The sequence below is a fragment of the Colletes gigas genome, unplaced genomic scaffold (genome assembly GCF_013123115.1).
Source record: "Colletes gigas isolate AHSC1104 unplaced genomic scaffold, ASM1312311v1 Colletes_gigas_Sc00015, whole genome shotgun sequence".
In the NCBI taxonomy this organism is placed as follows: domain Eukaryota; kingdom Metazoa; phylum Arthropoda; class Insecta; order Hymenoptera; family Colletidae; genus Colletes; species Colletes gigas.
Window position 1 is genome coordinate 6,501,098 of NW_025106644.1, and position 23,115 is coordinate 6,524,212.

At 42.3% G+C, this 23,115-nt stretch overlaps 2 protein-coding genes and 1 long non-coding RNA gene across 3 annotated transcripts; all 3 read left to right on the forward strand.

The window, feature by feature from the left end:
• Nucleotides 1-10,686: 10,686 nt before the first annotated feature.
• LOC122399902 (UDP-glucosyltransferase 2-like) lies at nucleotides 10,687-15,641 on the forward strand. Its single transcript, XM_043400960.1, has 8 exons — nucleotides 10,687-11,010; nucleotides 11,598-11,668; nucleotides 11,756-11,854; nucleotides 12,214-12,353; nucleotides 12,625-12,938; nucleotides 13,943-14,162; nucleotides 14,786-15,005; nucleotides 15,335-15,641. The coding sequence occupies exons 1-8, from the start codon at nucleotides 10,822-10,824 to the stop codon at nucleotides 15,639-15,641; spliced, it is 1,560 nt and encodes a 519-aa protein (XP_043256895.1). The 5' UTR covers nucleotides 10,687-10,821.
• A 1,069-nt stretch (nucleotides 15,642-16,710) lies between these two features.
• LOC122399903 (huntingtin-interacting protein 1-like) lies at nucleotides 16,711-17,789 on the forward strand. Its single transcript, XM_043400961.1, has 5 exons — nucleotides 16,711-16,999; nucleotides 17,132-17,220; nucleotides 17,333-17,471; nucleotides 17,549-17,636; nucleotides 17,704-17,789. The coding sequence occupies exons 1-5, from the start codon at nucleotides 16,715-16,717 to the stop codon at nucleotides 17,787-17,789; spliced, it is 687 nt and encodes a 228-aa protein (XP_043256896.1). The 5' UTR covers nucleotides 16,711-16,714.
• Nucleotides 17,790-17,888: 99 nt separating this feature from the next.
• Nucleotides 17,889-20,106, forward strand: LOC122400051. The gene is made up of 7 exons (XR_006259330.1): nucleotides 17,889-18,072; nucleotides 19,077-19,208; nucleotides 19,292-19,485; nucleotides 19,568-19,668; nucleotides 19,742-19,840; nucleotides 19,913-20,013; nucleotides 20,081-20,106. It is a non-coding gene; the product is annotated as an uncharacterized LOC122400051 (long non-coding RNA).
• Nucleotides 20,107-23,115: the final 3,009 nt, after the last annotated feature.

Sequence of the window (23,115 nt, forward strand, 5' to 3'; positions counted from 1 at the left end):
ACTCTCCGAGTCCCCTCTTGATGTTCATCTTGTAATATGTAATGCGGGTAGACAGCAAATTACGTAAGTGGTCTGATTAAATTTAACGAGACCGCGCGCGAGCAATTCGTGGCTTCCTCGAACGGACGGACGGCATAATGATTTATCCGACAAAGTCTCGAAACTCTGGCTATTTGAAATTTCAATCCTCGAGGTATGAAATTACTCTATGCTATGAAATCTCTTGCGATCGGCACTTTTACCGTTTTCCTCGTGTACCAGCTGCCAGTTTGAAATTCCGTTTCTTTTTTTCTTCCAATCTACACGCGTTTCTGCGATTTAAATCAATTTAACGCTTCCAACAGCCGGGAACCGCTCATTATCGGCCGTTACTCTTCTCCCACTAGCGCGGCGCCCGATGTTACGTATATTCGTTGCCGGGAGATCCTCCACGAACAGAATGAATTTTCATTACGAGGGCAAAAAGCGCAAAAACCATTTTTAGCTTCCTCTACTCTATAGGGTTTCGTTATTTGATCGCGTTAGAATGCGGTGCACGATGTGCTCCTCCTGACCATACACCATCGACTCCAATTTCTCATTTTATTCTTTGAGAATTCGCGATCGAATCGGCCACGAACAAAGGAATCGTCGCGAAAGATTTTAACATACCGAAAAGTGTTATCGAAACGTCGACGGAGCAAACGACAGATTGTAATAATATTTCGATTATCGTTCGGATATTATCAAGAGAGGTTAGGTTACTTTAGTCGATAAATAGCAAAGAAACTATACATACGTATAGAGACCGTGAACGGTAGGTATGTAAGTAGTACTCGGTCCTCGGTCCTCGGTCCTCGGTCCTCGGTCCTCGGTCCTCGAGAGACGACAACCGGTTTAGAAAATTTCGACCTTTCCTAAGAATCGAATAAGCGTCTAAGCAGCTTTCTGCTTGGTCAATAATTACGCTGCGGTGTAATTAGCTGATAGAATCTAAGAAGATAGGCTTGTCTCGACGAAACAAAAGAATGTCAAGCGCTCTATTATACGTCGGTTCTTTCGTTTAACCCATTATTTTTCTATTACCTGGTAATATTCGCGCGTCAATCGTTATAGTTTCGTCAAGAGGGTGTAAAGTTTCACGTTAAGATGGTTAAATAAGGGTGGTACGCCTGCGTTAATAAAGATTACCGTAGAGAGTATTAAATCTATACATACATATACATATAGAATAGTTTTTATTGGAAACTAATGGAAAATTTAAATTATTCGAGGTTCATGATTTCGTAATTGCGCGACTGACACCATCGCCAGCGATCGATACTGACCATTGTCGGTTTTCGATTTCAGATAAGTCTGCATCGAACGTTTCTAAATTACGAAACCGATCGTCGGTCGCCGTTCGCGGCAGACCAATATAGTCGGTTAAAGATAATAAAGCGAATTAAGATTCAAAGCGCACGTCTCCCGGAGTCGTGGCACGACCATACACTCCAGTTTTCGCGTGTAATACCAGCCAGCCAGCCAGTCAGTCAGCCAGCCAGCCAGCCAGCCAGCCAGCGTGCGACGGTGAAACCTGACATCCTTACTAAAATTCGAGACTAATTTCGGCTGATCCCACCGCCTACGCGTACCGAACATTTAGCAACTTGAAATACCAAGATGGATCTCCAGCAGAACATTTTCACTGTGCGTTGCCTATTATTCCGTAATGAAACCTAGTTGTTTGAAACACCGTACACTGTAGGTGTTGTGTGACGCAACTGCGTGCCTATCTCTTGCAATACGATCCGCCTATTCGATCGCCTATGCTGCTCTTGCGTTAAATCATGCAGCAGTTATAGCGGGAACACTGTCCATTGTCTATCCACTGTCAAGGTCACTTGAAAGCCTATATCGCCTTGGACATCCTTTCAACGAATAGTAATAATAATAATAATAATAATAATAATCGTGAATCGGTAAATCTGGGCACGCGTAATAGGAGCGATTTTCGCTCGTATTCCCAACGCCGAATATGCGTTGCAGCGTCGAACACAAACAAGTTGCCGTCGAAACGCGAGCAAACGGAAACTTTCGAACTGTACACGCATTTTAATGAACTCAATACGATACTCGGAAGCATTTTCGAGAAAGTTTGCGACACCGTGTATCCCACAACATCGACGACGGCACACGTGCGCGAACGTACGTATAACGAATTTTGTGCATCGATGTGATCCACGGCAATATCGCCTAAAATAGCAAGTGCCAATAACCGGGCAGGATGTTAACGATGGAAGGAACAGCGTTCGTTAATTATTTACAAGTTTATCGATGCATCGCGTGCAGCGTCGCGTAAAGTAAAATTGACACGAGCCACGGCTAAAAATTAGCGAGAGTGCCCGTCACGGGCCAATTTCTTCGTTCCGCAACGATAATTTACGAGCTCGCGAAAAGGACGTCGGGCGAATACAAAATCGAATTCGATACCGTCATAAAATTTAAACGCATATTGTTTCCTTTTTGTTAAAATATTCCTCTTCTTAATCACATTTTCGTTGAAAATGATCAATGAAAACTGTTTGAAAAGGAGAAATTCGTTGGCCTTTTTTGTTTGTAACGCAAACAACCAAGTATTAAATAGAGAGTGGCAGAGAATGTCGCACAGGTAGGTACTTACGGTGAACGGTGAAACTAACGCGTTACGTTGATCTGAAATTGTTGATTTTTAACAGGACGCGCTGGACAATCTTGAAAATTGAAAATTCACGGTGGCTGGTAACGTTGTTGCACATACTAGATAGATACGGGCAATTGCTTCACTTAACGAGAAACACGTTCGACCCTCGCGTTTGTTCCCTCTGACGGAATCCGATACATATTAACCGTCGCGTTGTTTGATACAGTTCGATATACGTACGTATGTATGTATGTATGTATGTATGTATGTATGTATGTATGTATTTTGTGCTGCGTGCATTTCCTCGGCCGCTTTTGCCATGCTCGTTTATCTCATGCCTGGCCTGGCCTGGCCTGGTCTGGCCTGGCTTGGCCTGGCCTGGCCTCCATGGGGATGTTCAAGGACCTTCGTTACGACATTCAAGAAAATCGCACGAGGAACGTGCCTTTTTCGCGTTTCGAATTTCCCAGTGCACGATTTGTTAGAGATACGTGCGAACCGAGAAGAAAAATAATAGAAAACTCGCTTGAAATACATATAATACGGGTACGGTTTACGAGTTTTTACGATTTTTCCTAGAGGACTTTCAGTTTGTTTCTCTCTATAATAAGAAGAAATAATGAAATAACGAAAAGATAACAGTGTGTGGATCGATCGGGAAGAAAGATGTGTCGAAAGCGCTTACATACGTTCGGATCCAGCTACCGTAAAGGCGAACAAGGTTCAAAGATGCAATTAAAGTCTCCAACCAAGTAAGTACAATAGGGAGAGCATAATCGAGATGTAACTCGCGCTCGAGGTGGGATAGTCTTGTAAACATATGTCTCTCATGGGGTATTTAATTCAGGAGCACGGACAGAGCTCGAATTGCCAAGTTGCCCCCTTTTCCCGTCGGGTCGGCAAAGGACAGCGCAAGAAAATATAGAGAAGGAACAGGTTAAGGAAGGCTGCGTTCTAAAGGAGCGGCCCCACGATCTTCCGCAACGCCGTTGCTTTTTCCTTGGACATAGTAAATACTGAAAGTGGAGGTTACCCCTCTGGGACTTTGCTGTTACTTTGCCGAGTTTACAGACCCTTCGACCTTGCTACTTGGTTGGTTTTTTCTTCTCGCCGTGCCCGACCCGACCCGTTCCGACCCGTTCCGACCCGTTCCGACCCGTTCCGACCCGTTCCGACCCGTTCCGACCCGTTCCGACCCGACCGATAAGGAGTCAAGAAAAGATTTTACACTTGGCTGGAAAATAAAAAGTGACGGTAGGTGATGTTGTCGAAGCAACGGAATCCTTTTCCTACCACGGTTTCCATCCCCTTCCGCTACGCGTTCGATCGAAAGAGAACCTTGGTGGAAATATTTAAACGATTTAAGCGAATCGGACCGATCGGCAACAACTTATCTATGTATGTATCTTGTTTTCAGCCAGAACAACGACGATACACACCATCGTCTATTAACTACGATCGAAATTTGTGTATCCTTAGGTGTCCGTGTCGCGCGATCGAGCATGCGGAAACAACGTAACCTCGGAACGTGTATCAAATGTATAAAGGCACGGGGTCGGATCCGTGCGTGTGTTGCGCGCGTTTGAGCGAAGGGAACACAGTCGGCCAAAGAGGGGAAGGGAATGACGAGGGCGGGAACGTGGGAAGAGAAGGTGGGAGGGGAGAGGGAACAGTGCCCTTAATACCAAGCAGGAGTTCAAAGGTGGACCCCGCAACAACGCATCTAATTACTTGCTTCCTCCGTGGTCCGTGGCACAGTGAATTTACATCTTGTTTGTTCAAGCACCTGTAGCAACCTATCTCCACCCTTTCCCTCCCGATCACAGCCACTCCCTGTTTGGTCCTCTGCCCCCTGTACCCTTGGATGTAGATTGGATACTGCCTATAAACAGGCAATTGCCTTTGACTCTGAATGCCCCGCTGTAGAAAGTCTAGCCGCCGCAGAGTAGCAATATCTTGCGCAGGTTCTCGTGTCGTGCCCGCCGGGCATCCCGATATACTCTTTCTAGTTCGCGGAAATTCCTGGCCGGATGTACCTACACGGAAACCTCGCGCCACATTGGCTTCGCCGCACCGTTAAAGCCAACTCCTCCAATAGCTACGGTTCCTTTATTCACGGATCGCGTCACGTTCAAGGACAAATGCGACTCGATGATCCTTGGGATGCCGTACCGGAGTTTGCGGAAATTACGCGTTTAACCCGATCCACGGCTAAGTCGCACTCCTGATCCTGACACGTGCCCCTCTGATCCCCCTATCTTTCTTTCCTTCCTTCCTTCCTTCCTTCCTTTCTTTCTTTCTTTCTTTCTTTCTTTCTTTCTTTCTTTCTTTCTTTCTTTCTTTCTTACTTACTTTCTCTCACGGGATCGACTAAACATCATTATCGAAAACCATGGAGGATACACGAGATTCGTGGCAATAACTATTAGAAACCTACTACATACGTAAAATTTACAGGAAATATTTTCAAGCGACGACAAAGCATCGCGTAGATAAGACTCGGGGTAATGTAGGCCGCAAGCGAACAAAACCCTCGCCGACACTGGCTTATTTTCTTCATCCGACCAACTCTTTAGTGTCATCCCTCAAGGAACGTCGGACGCTCTTAGCAGATGCAACTGTCAATGGTAGTGCACGCTCGAGCGAAGACGCGCGCCCGCGTATCTTTTATTCGTGTATCTTTTTTCATCTTTTGGCAACATCGTTGCCAAAGAAATCATTTCTTGTTACGCGGACTTGATACGCGTGTTAGTTTTCTTCTGGTCTGCGATAAAAACGCATACCAGCGTCTCTGTCTCTCGTGAATTCCGCTTGTATATACGCGTACGTATAGTAAGCGCGACTAATGTTTAACCAGATCGATTAACGAGCAATGCCCGCTAGAAATACTTTTGATTCGTTGGTAAAATTTCTAGAGTCCAGGGCTGGTCCGCTGGTCCGCTGGTCCGCTGGTCCGCTGGTCCGCTGGTCCGCTGGTCCGCTGGTCCGTACGTATCCGATGATAAGTACGTAGATAGATCGTGTCTTGGAACCTGGATCGAAACTGTACACCTATTTCGACAGCGGGATCAATTAAAAAGTCTGAACAGAAAGGGATAACGTTCGGATTAATATTCCTAAAGAGCAACTGTTGGCAGATCAGAAGAGTAGGCAGGCGAACAGTACACCGTGCTCGGAGACAGAGTGTAATCAGCGTGAAATGTTTCTTTCACGACGATCTTGCTCATACATTTCACGCAGCCCGTGTACTTTTGTCCGGTGAGCGACAGTGGCGTAGAAAATAGTAATGTTAACAAAATTCCCCGTGCAGGATTGTTGGTAGGGTCCGTTCGGAATGCGTTTCACCGTGACATTTCTTAAATCTTGATCTAGGAAATAGCCCATAAATAGCGTATAGACCTACTGCCTGGAAGAATGAACAATGAACAATAAACGTCAGCTGATCGAGACACATGTAACAGAGAATTGCCGATAGTATCACGATACCAAGAAACAATCGGAATCCCTGTAAGATATTTTACACGTATCGGTAACAAGAAGAATTTCATATTTCGTGTTCGTTTCTGTGATGCATCTTTCGCTCGATGGCAAGCTACGCCAATGCGTGTCGCGTTCTCTCTTTCTCCTACATTTTTCTACATCAAAAAATGTAAATACACGTAGACGAATTGGACGCCGAAGCAACATGCGGTCATTTCCATTAGAACGTGAAAACTAACATACATACATACATACATACATACATACATGTATGTGCATAGTCGCGCGAAAATGCTTATCTCTTAACGCGTCGACATTTCACCTTTCCTCTATTTCTCTAAATAACAATTTAGAACAAGAACGTCGAATGTATTTAGAAGAATTTTTAATTATCTTACTACAAGCATCGTTATACCATCCTTTATGATTTTCAATTTGCGCGGTAAAAGTGTCGAAAAATATAAAGGTGGATTTCCATTAGTAAGTATATTATCGGCGAAAATTAGTCCGAGTTACATCACGCATGCTGCTAGCGATGAATTCGCATCGAAGCGTTATACCGAAATCATTAACCTGAATTGACTGCGTGAACGTGCAGTCGATTCGACCATAATCCCTCGTCCCGTAAACACAGGACTTTCAATCATATTAATGTAGACACGACGCACCCTAAATCATTACAATAAATGGAATAATAGATGGTAGCGCTCTCGGTGAATTTCAGAGGAAAGTGCATTTTCATCGAGCGTGGTGAACGCGTGAACGATAATTGGAAAAACAAAATCCAGCCACCGTATACCTAAACAAAATTACCGACCACCACGCGTTTAACCGACTCGGAAAATATTTATTTTTATCATAGGTTTCTGCGCTTTTGCCAACGACACGCATCCTTCCAACGATTATTTAACATTAACAGGTTTATAGTTTGTCGCTGGCATTAAATAAATATTGTTTACTTATCGAGGTAGGCGCTTGCACGGTGATCGACCTCGCGGTTCCGTAACTGGCCACGCGGTCCGGTCGACTTGAAACAAAAATCGCTACATCCCCGGAACTAATGAAAGCTATCGGCTTGTTCGAAGGCTCATTTTAAAGGGCATTTCATCCCCTATCCGATGGCTACACCAACTATGTACTATAATTTATGCTCTGTTGTATGTTTATTTAGGAATTTAGTTGTTAAATAATCTCCAGTTTGATTTTATTTCGTTTGAATAGTAAGTTTATTCTGTTATTGAAATTCCAATGTTTATTTAACGTTTGATTTTCGAAACTATTTTGGCGTAGAGTTGGCGCATGCGACGACAACCGTATGCTCTTTCAAATATTCCCGGTGCTCTAATTCGAAGATCGATCGCGGAGTAATCTAGTTTCCACGTAAAGCGATATTTCATTTTCCGAGCGAGTGCTTTTCGCGATCCTCGCGCCCGGGCTTCATTCGTCGCCGTTGGACTCTAATACGAAAACTGACACGCGAGTACGTCCGGAAGTTTCCCGAACAACCAGAAGCTTCGTTGAGAGACGGAATTAAGACGTCATAGAAATGGATCAAGGAGTTTAATTAAGTTGATTCAACGAACGTGCTAGAAAATTTTACGTTCCTTCGCACCTCTTTCCCTTATGAATTGTTTCTTAGGTCGATAATTTTAGAAGCGAAGAGAATCTCTTAATTGTTGGCTTCTTCTCGAGTTCTCGGATCGAATATATTCTTGGATGGTATGTAGAATGTACGTCTAGGTTGTAAGATAGCGCGGAGAACGTATAGCCGAAACGTAGCACGAGTCGGTGGTAATAATTTTTATCTGGGCAAATACTCGTCGAACCAACTAACACCGAAGCTGCTGTCTCGTCCGTTCCCTTCCGTAGCTTTCTTCCGATCGATAAAAGTCTCTGGAGGATTTAGTCCGTTACTGTAGACGAGGGCCATACCCAGAAAATGGAGTAGCCTAATCGGGGGTCCGCTTTCCCGTTGAATTTTCTGGCTGAGAAACGGCTAGAGGGAAGGGGATATGTATTGGGTTCGAACCGTTCCTTATTTCGAGGCTTGGAGCACTGTTTCGCGTAAGACGGTGTTTCACGAAAACTACACGTGTATCTAACTAAAACACCACGTGCCGAATTGCACGATTTATCCTGTTAATTTTATTTTCCATAGCTCGGCATTCTCGGATCTGTCTCTTATTCGTTTCACGATATATTATAATTAGGGGAAATGAACGAGGGCTGGTTAATCCTATCGTACCTCGATTAAATACTTGTATGTATGGTCTAAAGGGTTTTCAAATAAAGTAACTGCGTGTCGTTGGATCCCAACTGGCCGACTGACTGCCGAACGACGAGGATCGTCTTTGTTTATTTCTTTTTAGTTAGTCATACATTAGTAATCTATTATCGCGTAAAACTACTGTTTCATACCACGTCGATGAATATGTATTCACGTGACATTAATCTACGGCGTCCAACGAAATTCTTGACAAGCAGATTCGCTCGCTCGCTCGATTCCGTGTTTCTTCGTCCGTGACATGGGTCGTCGTGTTTCTGAAAATTAGCCACGGATATCTGAAATTTTGGTCGCGCAAGCTCTCTCGCAAAAACTTGGTTCTGCGAGGAAGGGAGAAAGAGAGAGGAGGATGGAGGGTGGGATAGGGTCAGAGGGAGGCAGGATTAAAGCAGATGGAGAGATTCGCGAGTGAGCGCCGCGCAATCGTACGGCAGAAACGGAATATAGGTGACAAAGCGGCGGTGGTGGCGCGGTGGTGGCGAAAGAGAGGCAGAATGAGCAGAAGGTGCAGGAGACGGTGAAACGAGGCGAAAAGAGAAGAGAGAAACCGAGAAGGGGATATCTCGCAAAACATACACAGCTGAAACTGACACATCCTCTGCCAGTCTACCGGCTTTTCTAGCAGGTAGAGAAGGACGAGCGAATCTAGACACTTACTTAGTGACACACGCAGCATTTTGCTGTCGAGCCGAACTTCCTCGCTTCGTCTCAAAGCCATTTCCCTCTGCTCTCTTTCCAGACGCTAAGCCTCTATTTCTCGCTCACCACCATCTCTCCTCCACGGCGTTGTATTAAACCTTGGCTCGTGTTGCGGTACGACAAGAGAGACCGCACCAGTTATCTTACCCACGTTCCATCGCGTTCTCTCCCGCGACGATTTCCTGGAAATCCTTTCTACAATGCCAGGCGTTGTAGTATTCCACTCTCCAGCAATACCAGTTTAATTATTCAGAGATTAATTAAAACCATGACCGACAGGTATTCCATCCATCGATCGTTCGTTCGATCGTTCGTTCGTTCGTTCGTTCGATCGTTCGTTCGTTCGTTCGTTCGTTCGTTCGTTCGTTCGTTCGTTCGTTCGATCGATCGATCGTTTGTTTGTTCGTGCCCCGCGGATTTCCTCTTCGTCATGTTGTCATTCGTCGCTTCACCGCCGGCGGATAAATTAATATCTGTACCGTGGTCGATAATATAAACTGGTATGCAAGTAGTAAATCGTTTCGATCCGACATATCGGGCTCGGGTAACGAATCGATAGCGCGATCGGAAATATGTTTAAAAATATTTTAAGGACCGTCTCGAAAGGAAGGAACCAGCTCGAAAAACGTTTCGTACGTTTACCGAGGCCTTTATTAACCAAAGTCCCCGTCATCCTTTTAGTTTTCTGTTCGTTGTCAAGTTTCAAGACTAACAGCCTCGACAGACAACAATTGCTTTCAACCCTTATCAGACGCGTCTGATTCTGACGTTGGAATTTGCCGTATCACCGAGACTCTTTACGCGTCGCAACCTACCCGTCTCCGAACATCTGTTCTTGACCAAAATTTCCTCCGAAGATGAAACAAGTAGAGGGTAATTGGAAAATGAATTTTCTTATCGTTTCAACGACTTTATCGCAGAAACGGTAACGACGCGACGATTCCGTACCTACTGTTTCGAACGTCTCGGGACATAACTGGCAGTGGTAATTATTTTTGAGGAACGATGGAACGCCACACGCAACATTGCCACCATCGATATCGACACACCATAAACAATAAACAATCATTCGATTCCAAGCATTCGTTACTCACTCATACCACTCATGATTCACACACACACACACACACACACACACACACCACACCTATTACGCAACACGCTCGGTCGAAGCGTTCTCTGAAACGTTACGAAACGAAGGAAGTTTGCTATCAAAGAGTGCGTTTCACCTTGCGTTAAAGAGATAAGGGAATAGATTCGATGAAATTCTGCTTAGTCTTTGAATGGCGGCTTTATTTTCCCGAGACGGTATAAAAATCCATGTCGCTGTTCGGTCCAAGCTTATATTATTCCGTTCGCGAACCGCACGAGGTGCACGCGGCCGATATACAAGTCGTGATCATTTATTTACCGAGGCCCCTGAACAGACTGATCGCGCGGCATGTTCTGAATTTTTCACACGGATCGTTTTCGCCTGTCCTCTCTCTCTCTCTCTCTCTCTCTCTCGCTCTATTTCTGTTCCTCTCCATGCCATTGCCGGCGATCTTCTCTTTGAAGATTCCTACAAAAGGCGGTAATACCAGCAACCTCGCTCGATTCTCGTTTAAAAAATTGAAAGACTATTTCTCGTGACACAACAGAGAGAGAGAGAGAGAGAGAGAGGGAGCGAGCGCGAGTGTACCTTCGAATACCGGTACCTGGTTATATCCTGTGCAAGATGCGCGACGGAACAGTATTCCTCGTAGCGTTTCTGCTTTATTGTCGATTGTCGGTGATCGTTGGATTCAACATTCTTGGAATTTGTCCCAGCGCCAGCTACAGCCACCAGCAACCTTTTCAAGCATTGATGAAAGCGTTAGCGGCACGTGGACACAACGTCACCGTGATATCAACCATCCCGTCAAAGGCAAGTGATTTCTTCTCGTTTCCTTTCCGATCGCAATCGTTGTAGCGGCGATTCCTTGTTACGTCTCGCTGGATAGCTTAATAATTGAATAATATTTATCGTCCGTGGAGAAAAGTTTGAAAAGTATTTCGGATAGACGTTTCGCTCGTTTCTGTATCAACCACGCGTTCCTTTTATGCCTTCTTGCCACGTTCGTCGACAGTTTGTTTCTACTTCTCCCTCGCTTCTCTTGTCTCGTGCAACTTGCACTTTTCTCTGTTTCCGTTTCCTTTCGTTTTTTTCATTCGTATTTTTCGCCCCCCCTCTGTGTCTACAAACTCGAGTTGAAAGTTACGCAAACTTGGTTCGGCTTCAATTTACCCTCACTAGCGTTTCTCCTTGTTAAATGCGTCTCTTTGTAACCCCGACGGTCCTGTTTTTCTTCGTGGAGAAATCAAGAGTTCGGCCGCGCACGTAAATCGCGAACAAACACAAAGATCGAGCCTTTGAAGAAGCGAAAGGTAGACGTTTTGATTGTACTGGCTGGTATGTAGTTACATATGTAGATAGAAGATACGCGATCGGAAATTTATCGTATAATTTTTCAGAAGCCAATACAGAACTACGAGGATGTCGATTTGTCGTTTACGTACCGAAGAAAGAACTGCATCGGTTTAAGGTACGTTTGACATTTTTGCGGAAAGTATCGTTCGTTACGCGACCCGAACATCGAAAGCGATGAAACGAAATTTTCAATTTTCCGCAGACACATGGGAGCGTTCACTTTATTGCACAAGAACATGCGAGAAGGCAACGAGTTGTGCGAGGAGCAACTGTTCAGTACCCCCATCGCAAACTTGATTTCGTAATAGAAATATTAATTGTATTATTTAAGAGCGTACACTATAGCGAGGAACGTAAAGTAGAAAGAAGGAATCTCGCTAACTAGTCCAAGTTAAAACAGTCCAAGAACGTGCCTAGCACGATTTTCTTTCGTAAACTAAAGGAAAGGAAATTACCGACATCGCCTCTCTTCCTCCTCCTCCTCCTCCTCCTCCTCCTCCTCCTCGTCTACCCACCAGACGAAACCCAACGTTTGCCTTTCGCGACGAAGAAATAAAAAAAACACACAACCGAAAGAAATTACAGTACATAATTCCATCTCCGTACAATTTGATCTATAAAACTAATCTAGATCGTGGACGGTGGTGTTGTTTTTTCCAGACGGAACAAGACCTTCGACGCGGTGATTATAGAACAATTATGGTACCAGTGTTATTACGGTCTGGTGAAGCATTATAATTCGCCCGTTCTAATCGGATTTCTGAGCGTTGGAAATCTGCCTTACGTTATGGATTCTGTTGGTAAGCGTACTGCAGCTAAAACGCGAAACAGGGAGAACGACTGTTGGCAAACGCGGATTCTGTACTATGTACGATTACTTTTTACTTTCTGCATTCGGGGGTGAATCTCGTTACCGTGTAGCCGAAAATTTAGGTAAATTGCCGGTAAAGCAGAAAGTCTGAAGAATCGAGAAGCAGCCGTGTTTCGCGAGAAAAGGATAGACGGGAATAATACGTTCCGATCGAGTACCTTTCGTTCGTAATATGTAATTGGTAATTATTCGTTTCTCAGGGAATCCCGACGATCCAATGTTAAATCCCGACATGGCGTACCCTTTTACGAACAAAATGACCATCAACGAACGTATCTGGAATATCGTGTACACAAGCTGGTCGAGAATATACTACGAGCACTGGCACTTGCCGGCAGCACAAAAGATCGTTAACAAGTGGATGAGAAACGTTTCGGTCCGGGACATGGATAAAAACTTTAGTTTGGTGATATTGGGAAACAATCACGTGTTCGGATATCCGAAACCTTTGCTACCGAACGTGATAGAAGTTCACAGTCTCCAGATCACGGAGGATCTTGTTCCCTTGCCCGAGGTAATGGATCGAAATCGGCGAATAAACCGCGCGATATCGTTAGATTTTCCCTCGTCTCGGCGAGAACAACAGTCGATATTTGTTTGCTAGCAGTTAAATTCAGCGAACGATTACTGTTATTATTGTACGTAGAACATACAGAGAGTCGTTTCGCGACGTTTTACTTGGTGAAAAGGTAAGAGAAGCTTCCGTCGCGGACAGAGAATGATTTCTCGGGGGGAAAGTACATAGCGCGCGCTCTCTTGGGTAACGGGTATGTATGTATGTATTGGGAAAAGTTTACCCACGGGCCGGCATCGTGACGGAAAAGTAAAGGTTATCGCTGTTTACCGCCACTCGCTCGTTGTACTTATTCTACCATTTTCCGGAAGAAAAACATTTATCGAAAAGCATTTCACCCTCGGACTGTGGTTCGTTCGGCAAGCGAAACTAAATTCCGATCGATCTTTCTGACGCTTCTCGCGCAGCAATTCATTCATTCCATTTCGGTTTCCCTCAATGTTCTCGCGTTGATAATACGTGTATCGTTTCTAATCGAAAAGAATCCATTTTTCTGCCGACAACTGGCATTTTAGTTAATTCCAACGATCGCTTATCAGCCGGCCATCGTGCTGGCCGCTGTGCTGCACCGTGGCTGCACCGTGGCTGCACCGTGGCTGCACCGTGGCTGCACCGTGGCTGCGCAAATACGCGGAACCGGGGTTCTTTTTTCAAGCGTCTTAACTGTCCCCGTGGCGCAATTGTGCTTCAGTATCACGTGGAATTAACGCGAAACGTGATCGTTATCCACGTGTACGCAAACGTACCCAGCTCCATGGAGCGGTGCAATTAATAGAACAATGCACCTTCTGCTTGACACGACACACGTGTAATCATCGTATCAGTGAGAACGTTCCGAAGAAAGTGGTGAAAGCGTGCATACCTAACATCTACATATACATCTTACTTTGTTCTGTCACGGTGTTTACGAAACATCCAACGTTTCGTTTTTTTTTGATTCGCAGGACATCCAGGAATTCCTAGACAACGCGGTGAACGGTGCAATCTATCTATCTCTAGGCTCGAATCTACAATCCCACGAGTTACCAGTCGGCCCTTTAACGGCGTTGTGCAACGCGTTAAGTTCACTCGAGCAGAGAGTTTTATGGAAATACACCGGAGACACGGTCATTCGTTCGGAGAAGATAAAATTCGTGAAATGGGCACCCCAACAAGCGGTTCTTGGTAAAGCTAAAGAAACTTTAAACTTAAACGCGGCTGAATATACATACATATGTACTGCTTCCGTATACTTTCGATTTCGTTGATTCGTTGTTACGAAGCGTAGATTCGTTGTGCGGGGGAAGGCCAGATGTGTGAACGAGGAGGAAAACGGAAAGAAAGAAACGACTAGTCTCGTTGATCCTAAGAAACACCGATTCGAAAAGATAACTCATGACACGGCGCGGTGCGGCGGTGAAATTCTCCCGGGAAATTCTGACAAACAAGTTCGCATCGTTCGCGGTAACGCTCGAACCCGATGCAAATGCAAGCGGGCGCAAACTTTCGTACACGTTGACAGACAGCTTACTGCTCGCTAGCACCTACCGGGACAATCCACCCTCACTCTTACAGAGAAGGTATTAAAGGCGAAGGTACGATACGTAACGCGAGATCGCGCGCGGAGGCTTACGTATGTAGTTGTGGAATTTACCGTCCACCACTGGGATCGCGAAATTTCCTTGCCACTGTTGTTTTTATACGCTTCCCGGAAGTGGTGTTTAACGCTAGTAATATTCCAAGCCGGATAACCCATAAAGGTAAAGGCCGACTCGATCCACGATACCAGCATACACTTTTATACGCAGCACACCCGAAATTGATGGCCTACGTGATGCAGGGTGGATTGCAGTCGTTGCAGGAAGCCGTCCACTATTCTGTCCCGGTAGTCGCAATTCCCTTTTTCGGAGATCAACTTTTCAACGCGCGTAAAATCGTAGACGCCGGCATCGGACTCACATTGAACATCGATACCGTCACCGACGAGTCCATCCGACAGACAATCACCAACATTATAACAAATAAAACGTAAGTATGTAATTGGTTGCGCGACTTTCGCGAATATCGATAACATTTTTTTTTCTTTTATTTTTATACCAACTCTCGACCTGTATTTTATCGATGTGACATTTGAAAGCGCGAAAGTTGTACCGAACGAATCGCAACCAACTATAGAACTGAAAAGGAATTATGAGTTGTAAAGTACGGAGAAAATGCTTTCCTTTCACGACATACTACTATCATGGTTGAAAAAAAATTATACCGCATATTTTGAATTTATTCGAATCCGTTTATACGTCCTATTACAGTATATTTGTATTTGTATTTGTATTTAACAAGGGACGTTCTTTTTGCAGATACTATAACAATATCAAGACCATGTCGGACATCATAAAAGACGAATTGGTAAAACCGATGGATCGAGCTGTTTGGAACGTGGAGCATGTAATAAAGTTTTCGAAATCACGACACTTACGTTATCGTGCTCGTGATATCTCATCGATCGATTATTATGGAACGATCATAATTTTAATTCTACCCATAATTGTCCTATTATATTATTGTTATCGATTTGCCGATAACAGAAGGAAACCCACGCAGGAACTCGTCCGGATCAATGTCGGGAAACGATTTCCATATCTCGAAAAATTAAAATTTCATTAATTCCTCGATGGTGAACATTTCATTAATTATATAGAAACACAAGAATATATTTAAATAAAAATACTTTGAAAACATGTTGCGAATGCTAGAAACACACGCATGCGATCAGCGGTTCGTTAACGTTGGTAACTATTAAAAATTCTCATGGTACGAACTATCGTATATTACCACATCCGGTTTATTTTTACATAGAAATACAATGATATAAACAATCAGCGAACACTGTTTAACGATTGAGTAAAGTTTAAGTTTAGTAACTAGTACCGACTGCTTAACAATTCCCCTTACGTTTCGGAACGTTATTTTGCTGAAATGTAGAACTAAGAAACTAAGAAACTAAGAAACTAAGAAGCTAAGGGTCTAAGAAACTAAGAAACTGAGAAACTATGAAACTAATAAACTAAGGAACTAGTAATTACTCTTTACGTTTAGTTTATCGAAATGTTCATTCATAACACTTTCTTATTCGTTGGAAAGTATGTAATTGTAAAATCGTAATAGCCGAGTGTTAGCAGCGTAATTTGCTTGTGTCAAGTAAGTTTATTAAATTGTATCGTCGCGTATCGTTTCTAGCGTATCATTCCACGACAGTCGGAATAAAGCTCTGAGACAAGGAACACGTGTCGTACTGATATTCCCGTTATCCCTACGCATCCCTATAATATTGTAGGGAGCATGAGTAACTCCCTAGTTACTCCCGCAGTTCACTGTATATCTATATACATGTGTCAAGACGACATCTACCACAAAACGCCCAAGTTTGTCGAGAAACAATTCACCCCTTTGCACCCTAGACGGCGCCCCTATTAATTTAGATCGAAAACTAATCTCATAATATGTCAGTAATTTTCGATAAAGAACGGTGGCTTTTGTTTTTTTACAAATTGTAACCCCCAAAAATCTAACCCCCCAAAGACCCAACACCTCAGGCTAGGGGATTTAGGCCCGGGGAAGTTAGGCCTGTGGCGTCGCCTCCCATGCTCGCCACCAGAGGAGTCCACCAGAGGAGTCGCGCTCTGACAAGCGATCGATTATTTTTTGTTTTGATGTATTTATGTATCACGGTTACGTTAATGATTTCAGTTAGCGCATCATTAAAGAATACACCGTCAAATTGTATGACCGTCAGTGGACAATGTCGACCGGCTCCACTAATTCCGTGCGTTCCAGACGCGTCGCAGTTATACGATTATTGTGTGAAAATTCTGTTGAAACTTGATAACACACTACCAGCGGACACTTTAGCCGGCCATCGTGACCGATTTTCGAAACAATTCTATGAACCGAAGAAGTTGTACAACACCGTAAAACAAAGACAGTATTTTAAGCATGTTATAACGACGCCTGCGTTACCCGAGGTAAGATTTTTCGAATTAAATTTATTTTTAAACAGAATTTAGTGATTCGAAGGAATGGTTTCTACCATAAAATGCTCATAAAAGCTGTTAAATTTCTTTATCGATTTACCCGATGTATAATGTTTATCGAAGAATCCACCAAACTTTTTGATACAATCCGAGTTACGAACGTACGCGACGCCGAGGGTGGTATCGCCACCAGAAGAATCTTTAGCGGAAAGGTAAACTTAAATAAAGTGCGAATAGAAAATGTTAATACTAATTAGAAAAATGATCGCTTATTACTCTTACGCGATAGAAGATTATTAATTGTTCCGAACATATGTATTTTAGAGAAAGTCCCATCGATCATTTACAGCAAGAAAATAGTCACCAGAGACAAGAATCGCATCGTCTACCGATGGATCATCAACGAATCACGGAAGAGCTTCAGAGTCGTGTCATGCAACTTGAATCGGGTTTGCTTATTAACGTAAAAACGTTTTAATTAATCATTAACATTATGGTTTACAAAAACAGTCTATGTAACAAGTTGTTTTTATTTTTTAGGGCAATGAAATTGAACAAGAAAAACAGGTAAATCAGGACTCTCTTAAACAAAAAGCAGACACGATGGCGAAAGTTGATGAAAGCGAAGGTTGGTGCATACATACGTGTACATTTATATCGCAATCTAATATAACTTCTCTGTTATGTTTTTGTAGAAAAGTATTTATTTTGTTTTGGAAGAGAGATTTCAGAAATTGAAAGATGTATATGCAAAATGAAGAGAAAGAACATATCAGTTTAATCAGGAAGGTAGGAATATTGTAATTTTCATAGTTTTTAATATCATAAGAAAATATTCATGCTCGTTACGTGTATCCTCGTATGTAACAGAAAGCCGAAGTGGACAAACAAATTGTGTTATTAAAAATGTCAGAAGAAAAATCGGAACGTCGAACCGTTTTTAGCGGAACGCCGACTGGACGAGTTAATAGAAGGTGAAGATATAACTGAACAGGAAGCTCGAAAAGCTATCGAAGGACAAGAGGATTTGGACGATATAAAAGAAGAAGTAAATACCACGAGAGGTGAAAATTTGGTTAATACCTTTCTTTTACTAGATTTACGGTTATATTTTATTTTTATTTCGTTCCGGTGAAAGTGTAATATTTTAGGCGTTGATTGGCAAAAATGATTTTATAACTTGTAAAAAAACGGCTTTAGGGTCAAAATAGACCCGCAGAACAGGGTCAAAACAGACCCGCAGAAAAGGGTCAAAACAGACCCGTAGAAAAGGGTCAAAATAGACCCGTAGTAAGGGGTCAAAGCAGACCCGTAGAACAGGGTCAAAGCAGACCCGCAGAACAGGGTCGAAGCAAACCCGCAGAACAGGGTCAAAACAGACCCGCAGAACAGGGTCACAAAGCAGACCCGTAGAACAGGGTCCAAGCAGACCCGCAGAGCAGGGTCGAAATAGACCCGTTGTAAAGGGTCAAAACAGACCCGTAGAATAGAATAGACCCGCAGAACAGGGTCAAAAGAGACCCGTTGTAAAGGGTCAGAACAGACCCGTAGAATAGAATAGACCCGCAGAACAGGGTCAAAAGAGACCCGTAGAAAAAGGTCAAAACAGACCCGTAGAATAGAATAGGCCCGCAGAACAGGGTCAAAAGAGACCCGTAGAATAGAATAGCCCCGCAGAACAGGGTCAAAAGAGACCCGTAGAAAAGGGTCAAAACAGACCCGCAGAACAGGGTCAAAAGAGACCCGTAGAAAGGGGTCAAAACAGACCCGTAGAATAGAATAGACTCGCAGAAAAGGGTCCAAACAGACCCGCAGGACAGGGTCAAAACAGACCCGTAGAATAGAATAGACCCGCAGAACAGGGTCAAAACAGACCCGTAGAACAGGGTCAAAATGGACCCACAGAGCGGGGTCAAAATAGACCCTTAGAACAGGGTCAAAATAGACCCGAGACTAAATAACTATTTCCTGATTTCTTATCTATTTTTATTTCGTTCCGGTAAAAGTGTAATATTTTAGGCGTTGATTGGCAAAAATGATTTTCTAACTTGTAAAAAAACGGCTTTAGAAGGCGATCTACATGATTTATTAGCCGAGAAAGAAGAATGAGATTTAAAGATGGGGAAATTGGAAGTTGAAGGTGAACGGTGCCGTAATGAAACGAATATGCATGCCGATACCATGTTGTATGAATTATTGCGTAAGTATTTAAATTTATTCGATAATAAAATGGTGAATGGTTTATGTTGATATCTCTGATAGAAAGGTGTATTTTTATTTCAGTAAATTGCATCTCCGAAGCAGAAGATATTATCGAATATTCATTAAACGGTATCGATAATCCAGCGATGTCAGACCTAACTTGTACTCCTCAATACTCATTAAAAGTGCAATACACGTTGCATATGTTTTGGGTCTTTATTCAATACATGGAAAATCTACATGAAACACATCTATTGATATTGCATCGGGCGATAGTAAGTTACGAAAGTTAAAAAATGTAGAAGAAAAAAAATGAAGAAAGTCATAGATATTATTTTGAATTTTATCGTGTTGTAGAATCGACCGACGAATGTAAACAGTTGGGAGTTGGAAGTTTGGTAGAGGCAGAATTGTTAAGTATGGATAAAGCAATAGAAGAAGCTGGTAATCGAATACAGGTAATCGCATATTACATTTTAGTGTAATATATAAATTGTTTTTATCCATGGTTATGACATATTTTATGATCAGGACATGGTGGAGAAATCTCGCGCTGGTGATTCCGGGTTAAAATTAGAAGTGAACGGAAAAATGTTAGATTCATGTACAGAATTAATGGAAGAAGGAAAGGTACGTCGCTTATTTTGACCGTTAATATTTAATTTATGAATATTAAATATGGAAAGAGATTTTGAATCGTAGGGCACAGCCTCTGGAACCGAATTCTAGAAACGTAACCATCAATGGTCCGAAGGGCTGATATCAGCAGCGAAGGCGGTTGCATTTGGTGGTAATCTTTTATTGTAAGTGTAGAGGATTTATTTCGGTTTTTGTTTGTTATTAAACCGTAAAATTTGTTTACGCGTGTAGAGAAGCAGAGTAAAAGCAAATAGAAATAGACTTGGCTGCACTCTCAGAGGCATCGAGAGACGTAACACAAGCAACTGGAAGTGTTGTTGCAATTGCTAAAAACTGTGGCCATCTTGTGGAAGAGAATGGTAATTGTAGTTACTACTCGTTATACACTATTTGGATAACGATGATAAAGAAAATAAGCGTTAAAGTTGTTAAGTATTAGAAAGAGTGAATATTTTGAACGATTTACAGATGGAGGCACAAGTTGATGTTTTGGAATGGGAAGAAGCTTTGGAGACTGAAAGATTACGTTTAGCTGCTTTACGCCGCTATCATTATCAACTGGAAGGTGAAGAAGAATGATCGGTACGTATTACCGAAGAATATTAAATAATACACTTTTTAAATAATTCGATTGAAATTAAGAATCAAAAGAAATGACAATGTTTCATCGACATGAAGCAGTATGGAAGAAAATGTTTAGAAATGGAAAGTAAAGAGATTCCATTATAAAATAATATATTACGAGAACAGATTTATGTAGGTTGTCCAAAATGAATTATTGTAATCGAATGGCTACACAAAAGTTACCGTTGAAAATGTAACTGTACCTTTTCTTTAAATGGAAACGTACTTTTTTTTTGACTGCACAGGATGTAGTTTCTTATGTTGTACATAAAAGTACCAACATACTTATGCCCTGAACTTATTCGTTAGGAAGTTATCGAAGCTAAATAAACTTGTAAAGTTGCAGTAAGAACGTATGGTTGAGTTATTAGAAAAGTAATGAAATAATGTGGTTTTTCATAAATTAGAATATACATTTGTCCTTTGTTTAAAGTGTATCCTCATCTGGGAAAAGTAGTTGTTATGTAATCGACCTATCATTTATTTGCTGAAATCGAGAGACAAGTGAGGAAAAAATGAGATCTTTAAACGTTGAAATTCGCAAGTTGCACCTTTTTTTTGTTTTTTATTATCATAGTCATATCAGTATTGTAGTAAAGTAGCGATACATGCATATGTATCGGAAGTTATGAGCCGATTTAACTAGTAGATATATGTGGCGTCACCTCACCTCCCATGCTCGCCACCAGAGGGCCACCAGATGGGTCGCGCTCTCACAAGTGTTCGAGCGAGCCTCCGTTAGTATATATACACTCGGCGAACGACTTTCTATCCGGGCGTCGGGCTACGGGCGTCGGTTAGGTCGTGGGGGTATTGCCGCGGGGGTTAGGTCGAGCTTACGTTGGGGGGGTTTCGTCGCGGTTAGGTCGCGGATAGGGGCGTATAGGTCGCGGGATAGATAGGGTCCCCGGTGTAGCAACGCAACCTTCGATCTCTGGAGTCCAGGCTCCGGGTGTTAGAATTGATCCGGAGAGGGCTACAGAGATCGAAGGTCCGGTGTTAAACCGGCTCGGTGGGGGGAGGGGGCGTAGCTCGTGCGATATTTCGCCTGACCTTGAAATATCAGTCGTTCTCAAAGTACTTGAAATTAAAATTTAATTTTTTTTTTTCATAATATAATTCGAATAATGCCGCGTGACAGACAGTGAAATAAGAGTGATCGTAAATTTAAAAGAAAAGAATAAAAGAATCGTGAAAAGTATGGCATAATAGTATGGCAAATCGTATAATAAATGTAATAAATAAATGAAATGCTAAAAGGCCATGTGCGTAAGATCAATGAATACAGAAATAAATACAGATACAGTATGAATTTAAGGGGCCTTTCTACCTTTAAAATAGTCGAAATATTGAAAGAAATGAGAAATGTACCACGCGCAATTTTTCTGCGTGTGTGATAACTAAAAAACTATTCAAGATATCAACATGAAATTTATACACAAATATGAAAATATTCAGTATTTTTTCGTAAGAAAAGATCCTAGTTCATGCTAACCACACTCATCTATAGAATATCGTTTTAGGATTTCGAATAACTTGTTCGCATATCACGTACGCAGTCGGGTGCCGTTCGTATAATTGATGATCGACAAAAATATAGCTAAATATATAATAATGAAGCACTTGTAGGCTTGCACTACTTCTAGAGGACAACATCGGGAAAAATACAACGTTAAAAAGTTATTAAAAAATTAAATTAAATTAAAAAATTTCAAATCCTCCAGGAAAAAATTATTTTCGATTGCGGGGCCAATTACAATCATTTTTGTGAATAGATATACCCTCGAAATCCTAACCATTTTCGAGAAAAAAATTCCTAATCGAAAATGTAATTTATGGGCAGAAATGTTGTCCGAAAATTTCATGCGGATCTTTACAATGTCATAACTTCTGAACGGATCGAAGGATTTTAATTTTCAAAAATGCAAACGACGCGTATTTTAATCAAGAATACGTAGAAATCGCAAAAATATTCGAAAAGTTGATCCTTGACACCGTAAAGTGACAAAAACCCCATAAAAATGGTCCAATTTTCAAACCGCCATAACTCCTACAATAGTGAATATATTTGAATGAAACTTTTTTCTGAAGTAGAGCTCATAGGTACCTACAGAAAAGTATTAGACAAAATTTCCGTAGGGCCTCAAACAAATTTGTTAAAAATGAAAAACGAATTTCTATAAAAAATCGACAGGGGGGGCTGCCTCATTTTTCAACAAAATTAAAAAATTTCAAATCGTTCAAAAAAAATTATTTTCGAATACGGGGGGCAATTACAATCATATTTGGTGAATAGACATGCCCCCGAAATCTTAGCCATTTCGAGGAAAAAAATTCAGTGCGGGCGGAACTTTAAACGTTAATAATTTCTTAACGAAGCCTCCACCAACAAATTGCTATTCTTGCATTTTTCCCGATTTTCCCGACTAGAAGTAGTGCAAGCCTACAGTGGTTCATTAAAATCAAAGTTAGAACAGGGTCAAAACAGACCCATAGAGGAGGGTCAAAACAGACCCGCAGAACAGGGTCAAAAAAGACCCATAGAGGAGGGTCGAAATAGACCCGTAGGCAGCATAGATCAGTGTCTGTCTGTAGTGGTAGCATATACATATGACGGTTATGGTTCTTCTTATAGAATAGAA